Source organism: Dermacentor albipictus, chromosome 1 (genome assembly GCF_038994185.2).
Source record: "Dermacentor albipictus isolate Rhodes 1998 colony chromosome 1, USDA_Dalb.pri_finalv2, whole genome shotgun sequence".
NCBI classification, from domain to species: Eukaryota; Metazoa; Arthropoda; class Arachnida; order Ixodida; family Ixodidae; genus Dermacentor; species Dermacentor albipictus.
This window is the reverse complement of record NC_091821.1, coordinates 393676632-393688939: the sequence shown is the minus strand read 5'-3', so window position 1 is coordinate 393688939 and position 12308 is coordinate 393676632. Positions and strand designations below refer to the sequence as shown.

Genomic DNA, 12308 nt, shown 5'->3' with positions numbered 1-12308 from the left:
GATAAACGAGACAGAAGCGACACGTAGAAGTAAGCTCCTAACCCTGTGCGCTTGTCTTCAACCCCCCCCCCTCCCATTCACCCTCTCTCCTCAACCAACCATCCACCCATTCATTTCCACCCCGTATGGCTTGCACCACAATTCATATAAAAAGCAGCAGCTAATGGAAAGTGCTACTTTTCATGCTGTTAATTCAAACCGCTAATCCATGCAACTAGTGGAAGAAAGGCTTCTTCTTTGCTTTGCTGTCAGAACGTACCCTAGAACGCGCATCCCTAGAAACAGATGCATTTGTTTGCAACAAAGAATGTAACTTATCCCGAATACAGCAGGAATCTTGCGCGCTGGACCCTGTGCTAGATAGGGTGCTTACGAACTCTGCCTAACATTTCCAGAAGCAAGTGCAGAGCCGCATTTATAACCACACTGCGCATCGCGTGCAGATCTACGACTCCTCCGAGGAGCGCTACGAGGTCCCGGACCCCGTGATCCCCGTAGAGATGGACCTCGGATCTCCCCTCGTTCACGAAGGGGACGTGCAGATGTACGCCACCAGCTACAGCCTGGGCGGTGACCCCTTCAGTTTCCAAGTACGGCGAACCAAGACTGGCACCGTCATGTGAGCAGACGCCGAGTGTTTCTTGCGTCAATAATTAAGGCTGTTATGCGTTAGGCTGACGGCTTTACGCGTTCAGGGCGTTATGTTCTCTGTTACTGCACATATTTTGGAGACAGTGCCGGCAGCTACTGCAAGGCTAATCCCACCAGTAGTCTACAACCACTCAACTCAATTCAACTCAACTCAACAATGCCACATGCGTCTGGGCATGAGAGAGAGAGAGAGAGACAGAGAGAGATAGAGAGCGATGGAAGAAAGGAAAGAAAGGCAGGGAAGTTAACCAGACGCACTTCGAGTTTGCTACACAATGCGGGGAAAAGGGGATTAATGGACGAAACGGAAGGATGAAAGGAGACAACACCACGGGGGTTGCATATTGGGACTACAGTCAGTCACTGAGCTGTGTCGACTTTTGGAACCGCAGCAATGCACGTATCGCTTTGCACGTATCGCTTTGCACGTATCGCTTGTGACTCATGGGGCCACCATCTCTATTGTCATCGAGAATGATCTTGAGTCCAAGTGACCTAACGTGGTGCGGAGTAGAAGGCACTGGTCACTGTAGCGAGAAAATATGCTGAAGAGGCGTTCGATGTGGGCTCTTCACGCATGCGTCATTTAATTTATGTAAGCACCTGAACTGTTACGCCTGCAAGAAGTGCCTAACCTGACGACAATGAGATATGAATAACAGACTACACATTTCATAAGTCGCTGCAGTATATGCGTGAGACTGGCCTCTGTGCTTGTAAATAATTTAATTCTCACGTTATGCTGTGTGGCATCCCGTGCAAATAAAAAGGAGAGAAAGAATGAAAGAAAGAAAGAAATAGAGAAAGAAAGAAAGAAAATGCTGTAAGATAATATGATATCCTAATTACGTGAAAAAATAGAACATTGTGGATAAAAGTACAAGAAACTATTTTTCGCATAAGGTATTTTGGTTACATTCTCGATCATGTTACTTCTAGCGTGTGCTTATGTTTTGTGTTCGCGTGTGTGCCGAAGGGTCACTTTTCGGCTATTGTCGAATCGTGGTTGAAATAAAACTGGCCGTATGTATAGAGCAAATACTCTCGGAGGAAGCCCGCAAGGTGAAGGAATGTTCATGAAGGCAAAAGTTGTCATCCACCCGACTCTAGCATGAAGCTACAAAGGAAGCCCATACCGGCTTCTCTGAAACATAAACATAAATAAACAGTTGAAAAAGCGTTCATCCTGGTCCGGGACCGGAACCCAGGACCAACGCCTTACCAGGGCGGTTGCATTGCCGTCTGAGCTAACCAGGGGGCTAGCAGATCGCACAGCGAGGGCGAATTAGTCGACAGGACACTGTCGACAGGACACGGTCGACTAATTAGAAATAGAATAATTAGAACACAGGACACTGAATATGGCAAATCAGTTCTGCGGAATCCCGGAAGGTGGAGGAGGCATAGGATTTGGAGTACGTATTTAAACTCAGAATAATTTGTCGAATAACTTGTCAAAGTATCAATGATTTTAAGTGCCATTTGATTATTTGCACGCTGAATTCACGCACAAGACCTTATTTATTCCCGCGTGGCACGTACAACATTCCGCTCAAGCAAACATATTTTGTCTTTTTTCTTCGACAAAGAACCAATGAGTTACTTTCTTGCCGGTGTGGGACATGTAATCGGTAGTAACGCTGAGCTTCAGCGTGTCAGGAAGAGCTGCAGGTTTCCTTTCCCATAATTGTGTATTGAACAGGAGATACTGTTCGCTTCACTGATCAAACGAACGGAAAAGTACTTGTTCAGAATTTTCATCTCAGGAGCAGTCGATGGCTAGTTATCACATACGAGAATTATATTGCTGAGTATGTGCTGACTTGCTCAATGAAGGCCTCGTTGAGAATGTTATGCTACGATGAAGCTCACGATATTGGTGTTCCGCTCCGCATCATTAGGTAATTTTATCAAGCTTGTCACTTGCCCTCGCTCTCACTCACTCGAGTTATCACTCACCCATACATTTACGTAAATAGAGGGCGAGACAGATCGACAAGATTAGACCACACATGTTGTCTTATCGAATTTTTTTTGCGCTGTCTCCAAGTAGTCACATAGACATGTACTAAGGAGCTCAGTTTACAGCCCTTGTGCTCGCGTATCACTCACTCACTCACTCACTCACTCACTCACTCACTCACTCACTCACTCACTCACTCACTCACTCACTCACTCACTCACTCACTCACTCACTCACTCACTCACTCACTCACTCACTCACTCACTCACTCACTCACTCACTCACTCACTCACTCACTCACTCACTCACTCACTCACTCACTCACTCACTCACTCACTCACTCACTCACTCACTCACTCACTCACGCACGCACGCACGCACGCACGCACTCACTCACTCACTCACTCACTCACTCACTCACTCACTCACTCACTCACTCACTCACTCACTCACTCACTCACTCACTCACTCACTCACTCACTCACTCACTCACTCAATTTCTCTCGCAATACGCCACCGCGCGTGTCACAGGCTGCCTTCGTACGGATGTTACAGCTTCGACACAGGTGTCGGTGCGCTGGTGTTCGCGCACCAGTTCCTGCAGATTTCAACGCGCCTGCCCAGCGGTCTCGTGTACGGTCTCGGGGAGCAAGTGCATGATCGATTCCAGCACGACACCGGCTGGAGGACGTGGCCCATATTCAACAGAGACGCCTTCCCAGAGGTACGCAGGAGGCATCTGGTGAAATCAGCAACGCAAACAAGGTCCTATTTCGCGCCAGTGGATAGCGAAGTCTTATATATTGACGGGCAAGAGAGTGGGGAACATCAGCGAGGTTACCGTACTTGCACGCATGTTTTGTAGCGGGCGGATTTTACGAATAAACTTAATATACTTTTCAGGTACTAAAAATTTACAGTGACGTTTGTTGAAGCTCGGAGTCCACAACACGCTCGAAGAGATTATCGAGGCACAAGAGCACTCACAGCTGCTCAGGCTATCCGGCACCCCGACGGGCCGCAAGATACTCGACGAGATGGGCCTCAATCCTGTCGACCAGTGCCCTGACGCCATGCGGATTCCCAGCGACATCAGGTCTCAACTGCACATCGCGCCCCTGCCTCGCAATATGCACCCCGCAAACAACGTCGGCAGACGTCGGGCCAGGGGTAGAGCTCTACTCGAGCATGTCCGCAATAACCACATTGAGGCAAGCTTCGTGGATGCCGCGGCATATGTCCAACAAGAGGCATTCGCCGTCTCCATCGTAGACTCCAATTCAAGGCTCACTTGCTGCGCTACGGTACGCACTTCAAGGCCCGTGGTAGCCGAACAGGTTGCAATCGCGCTGGCTGTGCTCGATGGTCGCAGAGAGGCAATATATAGTGATTCCAAGGCAGCAATTAAGGCCTACCAAACCGGTATGGTCTCCCCCCAGGCCCTCCGCATTCTCCAAAGCGCCAAAAGTATCTCTCCGCATTCTCTATTTTGGTTTCCCGCTCACTTGGGGTTGATTGAGGGTTCTCCCTCTAACCCTAACGAGGGCGCACACGAGGCCGCGCGAGGACTCACTGACCGCGCCGCCTCAGCAGTCCCTCAGCCCCGCGGTGAACCCTTGCTTACGTTTAACGAGATCACCACGCACTACTATCTGTCAAGACGGGTCTTCCCCCTCCCGCACCCCGCCTTATGTAGGGCGCGGGCGGTTACCCTTCGACTTTTACAAGCCCGTGCGTACCCTAACCTCGCGGTTTTTCATGCCATATACCCCGAAAGATACCCCAGTGCGGACTGCCCTGCCTGTGGACTAAGGGCAACATTGGACCATGTGTTGTGGGGGTGTGAAGCCATCGGCTCCTCCTTCAGCGAGGATAGGTGGGCTGCGCTCTTGGGCAGCCCCGAACTCAGCGACCAAACCCTGGCCGTCCAGAGTGCCCGCGACCGGGCCGTCAAGCTCGGCTTGGCGGTCCCTACGTGGGACTAGCCGGGTGGCGCGGGGTCTCCCCTGCGTCTTCTCTGGACCAAAATAAAGTTACTTCACTCACTCACTCACTCACGTTTCACACCGTGAACGCGGGTGAGGCGCAAGCGTATGGGTGCTACAGCCCACACCAAGCTATGGACTTTCGGTGCGTCTATACGCCTACACCGTCCGCATCGCAGATCGTATTCAAGACAGATCTCGCGCGACCGAGCCATATTCAGCAGCCGTCGGAGTAGAAGGCCCCATTGTAAACGTTCGATTACTATCTAAATTACCTAGCAGGGTGTCAGCGCTCACGGGCAAACATGAACACTTCACACTCGATGACCGCGGGCACTCGCTGTCAAAGCGCTGGTGTGAACAATCGCGGCAGCAGCGTCGAGCGAAGTGACTTTCCGGCTGTTTAACGCTTCAACGCAAACTGAGCGGTGAGGGCACAGCGTACGCAAAGCTACGAGCCGTCGGACCACCTATACTGTGCCCGCAAAGCAGATCGCGTTCAAGATAAAGCCCGCGCGACCACGCGCAACAGCGCTGTGGGACAGTACGATGGTACCGACGACACGGTAGTACCATTCAGTACCGTATGGTGGCTCGGTAGTAAGGGGGGTAGTAATGGCTCTAGGGCTTACATTTGGAAATGCGGTTGTTTGCTTGAAATCAGGGGTACAATCAGGACTCGACGGCAACCAAAGGTCAGTGGGACGCCTCGCATTGGGAGCTCATGCGAAGGCTACAAATGAAGCTGTGCAGGGTGATATGGGCTGGACACGTCTTGAAGTGAGGAAAGCTTACAGTAAAATTGATTATGAAGAACGATTGAGGAATATGGAAGAAAATAAATGCGCTGGGAGAGTGCTGATGTATTTGTACAGGGAAAACATTCATTCACAATGAAGGAAAAGAACTAGGAAGCTTACTAGCAAATATGCAGCCTGTAGGGTGAACAAAACAGCAACAAAGAACGTCAAGCATAAAGTCAGAGCGGCTGAAATAATTTCATGGGCGGCGGCAATGAAAAAGAAATCTGCCATGAGTAACTACCAAAGAGGAAAAAAAAAAACGAAATCAGGAAGGAAACAGTTTATGATAACTCAAAGGGAAGCCCATTACTTTTCGGAGAGAGATCAGGATGCCTTAGAACACGCACCTATAAAGCGAAATATAAGAAGGGAGAAGAAGCATGTGCTTGCTGCAGTAAAGCTTGGGAAACGATGGACCATGTCTTATTAGAATGTGAAGACATCTGCCCAGTGGTCGATTTAGGCACCACTGGCCTTCTTGAAGTCCTTGGGTTCAGCGAGAGCAGGGGGAATGTAAACATGTCCGCAATAGAGATTAGTAAGAGGTATTGGAAGATTGCTGAAGGAAAAGTAGGGAAATGACAAAAAGCGGAGACGTACAAGAGCAAACTTCACAGTAGGGGGTCAGAAAGTTTGGTTATGGGAATTCATCGTGCGTTTTTTCTTTTCTTTTTTTTCTTTTTTAACCTAAGTAGGACGTTGAGCGGTAAAATAGGAAGAGCTTGGTGGCACAGCCTACCACCCCGTTACAAAGGGGACGCTCATAACATCCATCCATCAGTCCCTTCTCGCATTCTTTCCTCGTGACAGCTAGTGCTTTGAGACGCTGTGGTTGAGACGCTGCGACCAGACGGTTGCTATCAGAGCGTCTGCTACCAGACTCGGTGCTAGGTGCTGCACGGGGTTCCGAACGCGTTATTTGAGGAAGTAGCGCTCGAAGTACCGGTTGGCTTTCGCGTACGGGAAACGTACGGTGGTAATGGGGAGCACTCCCTATAACAGAGTGCAATATAGTGCCGGAAAATAACCACCTCCCAATGCATGCGCAACGTATTCTTGAATAGTAAGCGGAGTTGCCTATTCATAAATTTTTTTCGTTATCGATTAATTGCAAACATTTCTGCAGCGCAATTTCAGGCATATGCGTGTCAACTTTTGTGATCAAAGCGTTAGTTTAATGAGGATGAAGGACGCTTAACGATTTTTAACCTTAAATTTCTGCGTTGTCGCTGCCCATGGTGCTAATTAAATGTGCCGGCGAAATTTGCTGCAGTCAAACCGGAGCCAGCACGGAGGCCCAGGCGCCTTCCTCGTTCGCTTGCTTCGCGGTTTCAGGCGAACACCGCCGATTTCACGAGCTGGCCAGTTACGCTTGCGCATAAGAAAGAGAGATGCCATCTCCGTTAGTGTTGCTTGCAATATTAAACCTTGCGTGGCACAGGAGGAACGCCACACTTTTAACTACGTCGTGGTCGACGACGGCATATTAAGTGCAAATTAGGTGCTTTAAGTGCACCGCGGCTCGGTACTCTTGAAAAAATATTGTCTTCCACAGGACTACTCGAATCTGTATGGCTCGCACCCGATGTACATGTGCATCGAGAAGGACAACAACGCTCACGCCGTGCTTCTGCTCAACAGCAATGCCATGGGTAAGCGCTGATTTGGTTACGGGTCATTTTTCTATGGCTGATCGACTGGCTTACCCCAATCGAGTTTTCGGCCGCCGACCAGGCATTTCTGCCACGTGTTGCGGCAAGAGGTATATGACGAGACATCTGGTACAAAGGTGGTGTAGTCCCTTGTTTCGTATAGGATAAGCTGTTTTGCACAGCTTTCGGCAATCTTTCCAATTGTTTATGCTTCGGACGTTGACCCCCATTGTCAAAGCATGCCGGCACTGACAATCTTTCTTCACTTTTTTGCATCTTATTTAGCAGAGAACATCCTCTAGCTGTAGCTCTCGTGGATAGGTTCTGTAAAGTGCTTCGGTGTTTGCGGTGCCGTCATTCACCAACATTTGGTGGGTATACTAGGGTAACCTATGGTGGAGAGGTGCGCGGATTGTGTAACCTCTTTTTGCAATCATATGGAGCAACCACTGCGCTATCGAACTCGGTGCATTGCCAGTCACAGGCTGCGAATTCCTTATATTGGTGGCGCCTGGCGCTGCCCGTATATTAACACGTCATATGCTACCGTATAGTGTTGAATGACGCGCCAGCTCAGGCATCTATAGGGCATGCCATCTCATAACTAATAGATATACTGCGCATGCTTAAGGTACCGAAGGACAACATCTGCATCTTTAGCTTCTTTCTGCTTTTTTAGCATCTGCTTCTTTTTGTTGTCTTCTATTGAAGACAACAAAAATTGTGAAAGTGTTTATAAAAAAAAAAGGAAACCTTGCTGAGCAGGTTGCCGCGCTACATCAGGGAACACAGAGGTGTTAATTACATGGTGTGGTGCCGCACTTACGTTATATGGTAGCCAGCATGGTGAAGTGGCATGCTCCATGGTTGCAGGACACACCGTGACCGACTCACTGAAAGCTGAGCGTATTCAGCCGGATATAACAGGGACAGGAAAGCGGGGAGGGAATTCTTCGTTTCGAGAGCAGCGGCAGCAGACGATCAAGTTTATCCTGTGCACAGTATAGTAATGACGTCTCCATTGAAGGTGTAGGCTTAAGGCATACGGTGGAACGGGGTAATATAATATCCATGCTCATCGATTCACAGCAACGAGTCCAAGTCGTCCTCCGAGACGTAGGATAGGAGTGCGCAATGTGATTCGTTCATCCACGCTTGCGGGCCGTTTTCGCCTTTCGTGATGACGCTGGCTTGGACGGTATATGTGACGTTTAACATTTGGTGTAGCCGGGCAGATACCCAGCGAGTACGATGTGCCGACGGGCTTGGTCGACTTAGTGGATTTCGTAACACTTCTATTTCGCCTTTTCAACTTTTCAACGACCGCAGAGAAGCGCATATCGGAGTACGAAAGAATGGCCTATACATGGCGATGTGCGCCAAGCTTTCGGTGACGCTGTCATAGCGTGGCTATTCAGTGATTTGTGATATCACGTGACCACCGTTCCGGTTTTCGTGACATAACGAGGAGTTCTGCTTAACAAACCCAAAGCCACGAAGCTTGGCACCCCTGGGTCAGCTTTGGAATTTGATCACATAAAAAGTAATGCGATTAATGATTTCTAGCGTATTCGAAAAACGCAGGCACAATATCGTGATTACAGAGTCGTAAGTAATCTAATCAAGCCAGCAAAACGAGGTCCAAAATGTTTGTGTTAGTAATTTTTGTAGTTACTGGGAGATGTAATCACGAATCGAAAATAACCTTTGCCGCATTAGCCTGTGCTGCCGCAGACTTTTCCTTGTTTGTTTCTTTAATGTATAATGCCTGACAGGTAACGTTACATTTCGCAGAGATTCAGCTACAGCCAACTCCAGCTGTGACATTCCGGACCATCGGCGGAGTTCTTGATTTTTATTTCTTTATGGGACCCACTCCTGAAGAAGTCGTCAGGCAATACACTGAGGTGAGTGAGGGCTCGGCAGCGTTTGCAACTGGTCGTCACCCGCCGCTACAGTTTAGTTGCTATAGGATCAATTCTGCTTATTCAGCAGGATCTACTAAACCTTTTTCTCTTGTTAACATACGCACGTTCTATGAGCAATTTATGAAGTATCTAGAATCTATAAAAAATCATACATACTAAATGAATGTCAGCATGGCTTTTGTCACTCTCTCAGCACCGCAACACAACTAAATTCTCTAAAGAATTCTTTCTTTCATCTAACCTTCTTAGACTGATCCTAACACCCCTTTCATCTCGTCGCCACAGGGGATGGCTGAAGTTTCTTCGTACACGATGTAGCTCGTCACACTGTACTAGTTTAAATACGTTGATCAGCTCGCTATACTTCATGGGTCGGAAGTTCTCACACCTTAAACGTTTTCCCTACTCAGCGTTGAACCAACATGTTTTCATACGTTTTTCTTCTCTTTTGTTATAGAAAGTTGGAAAGCTTCTTTCTAGTCTCCAGTTACCCATTTTCATCGTAGGGCTGCCAACCAAGCGCTTTTCTCGTTAGCATCACATGCCTTTCTTTTATTTTTTCTCTTTGGGGCGTGTTCCTTTATAATATTTGACTGATTCGTTGTTTGCCAATAATGAGAAATGTTTTACCCACTCTTGCTTCCTGCAACAGCTCCACCAGGGCTGCAGTATGCAGAAATATATGCAACACTTTCTTGAACATGTGCATATTTTGTATGATTAGAAATTCGTGTGACTAAAACATCTGTGTCTGCACGTGAAAAAGCTTGTGCGTAATAATAATCACATTGTAGAAGGGTGGCGCTCTAGGAAATGCGATGCGCCAGTCGCATTCAAGTAACCGCCGAGAGTAAGCCGACCGTACTAAAGAGGCGCACGCGCAGGGCACGCAAGCGCTTTAGTTGGCTACAAGGAACAAGTTGCCAGCATACTTGCCTACTGCAAAGCGTTGTCAACCTGCCTTGGTTGCTTAGTGTTGGGCTGCTAAGCACGAGGTCGCGGGATCGAATCCCGGCCACGGCGTCCGCATTTCGATAAGGGCGAAATTCGAAAACACCCGTGTACTTAGATCTAAGTGCACGTTAAAGAACCCCAGGTTGTCCAAATTTCCCGAGTCCCCCACTACGGCGTGCCTCATACTCATCAGATCGTTGTTTTGGCACGTAAAACCCCATATTTCTTTTAAAGCGTTGTCTTTTTTTTCACCCGCTAAACATATGCGCGCGTACTATTTTTCCTAATCACGCGAAATCCTAAGTAACGCGTCACAGTGACGCGGGTTGCGGAATGTTGTAATACAGTTTCCGTAATGCAAAGAAAACGATCGCACACCTGTTTCGCAGGCGGTGGGTCGTCCGTTGATGCCCCCGTACTGGGCTCTCGGCTTCCACCTGGGCCGCTGGGGCTACCGCACCACTGACTATGTGCGAGACACGCAGAAGAAGATGCGAGACATGAACATGCCGCAGGTGGGTTGCGCACGCTCTCGTTCTCGCGCGTGTTTGTTTCGTTTATGAAAGTTCGCATTTTCTGTCTCTCACTACAATCATTCTTACTGCTAATTTATTCTTGCCTCTCTTAACCAGTATCTTCAGTTTTAAACAGAAAAATAAGAACACGCTTTAACAGTTTCACGACGATACAGTGTGTCTACAGCACCCGATAGTCCCTTTTAATTGGCAAACTTATTGCGTAAGAGCGGAGCCAACTAACTCAGCTCAAATTGTGCGTGAAGATATTGATAAGTAGCGCCTGCTTTCGTGATAGACGAATTTATTAGCATGAACTCTGCGTTCAAAGCTTTTGAGAAGCTGTGACACTCGTAGCTTCGTTTTTTCCCCTTAAGTATACGGGCCCCGCATAGGAATCTTATACCAGCAACATTATTACCAATCTACGAGATGTGCTTGCGCCATGGAATATAGTATAACCAGTGTTTCCCACGCTACAAAGTGGATCTAAAGTTTCCTGTATAGCCTCAATCAGATACCAATAATAACCTTTATTGTGCACGTCTGTCTATTTTACGAAACACAAAAGCTGCTCAGAAAGTTCACCAAGGCTGTCGATATTACGGCGTTTAATGCGCAGCTACAGCGAAACCGCAGCACAGAGAATTAACGCCCTAATAATTCGATGCATAAGGCTGACATTCGGCGTGAGGCTCGTGTATTCAGCCACTCTAAGGAAGCGAGCAGACTGCCTGCTCTCAGAATATTCGATCCAACTTCGATGAACGCCTGCACCCCCGTGGCTGGTGTGTCTCGATGCGACCAGGCTCATTTTGCCCTCCTTACATTTATGAAAGATATACTGATTCGACTTCGCATTTGTACCTTATTGTTTGTTATCTTTATTCGCGAGTTACGACTCCTTGGACATTATTTCCTTTGTTTTTTTTCCAAAGTCTTTAAAACTTGGAGGACGCTCAAGCTTCTCCTTTAAGAGTGGAACGCGATAGCATTCAAAGATCCCTGATTGCTGCTCACACTTCCCGGCAACTGTAGCATATGTAATCACAATGTCTTTTTGGAAGCGCTGGCGGCAACCGCAATGCACGAAGGTGAGGTTTCTGATTCTTTTTTTTTTGTTCGTTTCCCCGCGCCGCTGCTGCTGCGGATGCGCCGCGGCAAGCGCCATCTGGATGGTGTTGCAAGGAAGCGAGCGGGGCGCGCCGCTTCTACAAAGACAGACCTCAAACGGCAGCTGGAAAAGGGGTTTGTGCTTGAGATTCCGCGTTACAGATTTTTTTTTCGTATATTCAAATCACAATCCGACGCATTATGTCTGTAGGCTGCGTGTAAGTCACACTTTACGAATTTTCTGACGTATTGTACTTTGAGAAATTCAATTGGTTCAGTAACGCCTATGCGCCACGCGGAGGGCCTGCGTTGATTGGCATGCGTAGTACGAGATGACTCACGCCGACATCGCCGCCGGCATCGACGCCGACACCGGCACCGACGGCGGATTTTCTGCGACACGGCACCCTTAACGCTAACTAAACTACCGTGGTCTTTCTTTTCTGTCCCTACTGACATACTCTATCGTTTGTCAATGTTTAATTTTAGTTTTTGAGCTCTGTCATCTTGCTTCCTATCTTAGATTGGTATGTTTCCGTCCCTTTCTTCCTCAATCAATCAATCAATCAATCAATCAATCAATCAATCAATCAATCAATCAATCAATCAATCAATCAATCAATCAATCAATCAATCAATCAATCAATCAATCAATCAATCAATCAATCAAATCTTTATTTCCAACGACAGTTGGGGGTCCCTTAGGCGAAAAGCGGTAGTAACACCACTTGAAAATAGCAGGCA

The 12308-nt window shown here is 47.9% G+C and overlaps 3 protein-coding genes across 4 annotated transcripts in view; 1 reads left to right on the top strand and 2 right to left on the bottom strand.

The window, feature by feature from the left end:
• Positions 1-12308, bottom strand: part of LOC135914650 (histone deacetylase complex subunit SAP130-like) — a 612247-nt gene that overhangs the window by 406776 nt on the left and 193163 nt on the right. The gene's annotated exons all lie outside the window — the stretch shown is intronic.
• Positions 1-12308, bottom strand: part of LOC135914611 (nucleolar MIF4G domain-containing protein 1) — a 192595-nt gene that overhangs the window by 99446 nt on the left and 80841 nt on the right. The window lies entirely within an intron of this gene.
• Positions 1-12308, top strand: part of LOC135914602 (lysosomal alpha-glucosidase-like) — a 94048-nt gene that overhangs the window by 53357 nt on the left and 28383 nt on the right. For both annotated transcript variants that reach the window (XR_010568355.1, XM_065447521.1), the window contains exons 5-9: positions 444-619; positions 3170-3338; positions 6958-7054; positions 8849-8961; positions 10326-10451. Coding sequence is in view for 1 of the 2 variants with exons in the window: in XM_065447521.1 (XP_065303593.1) it covers positions 444-619; positions 3170-3338; positions 6958-7054; positions 8849-8961; positions 10326-10451 (681 nt within the window). In the remaining variant the exon portion in view is untranslated. The remainder of the gene's footprint in view (positions 1-443; positions 620-3169; positions 3339-6957; positions 7055-8848; positions 8962-10325; positions 10452-12308) is intronic.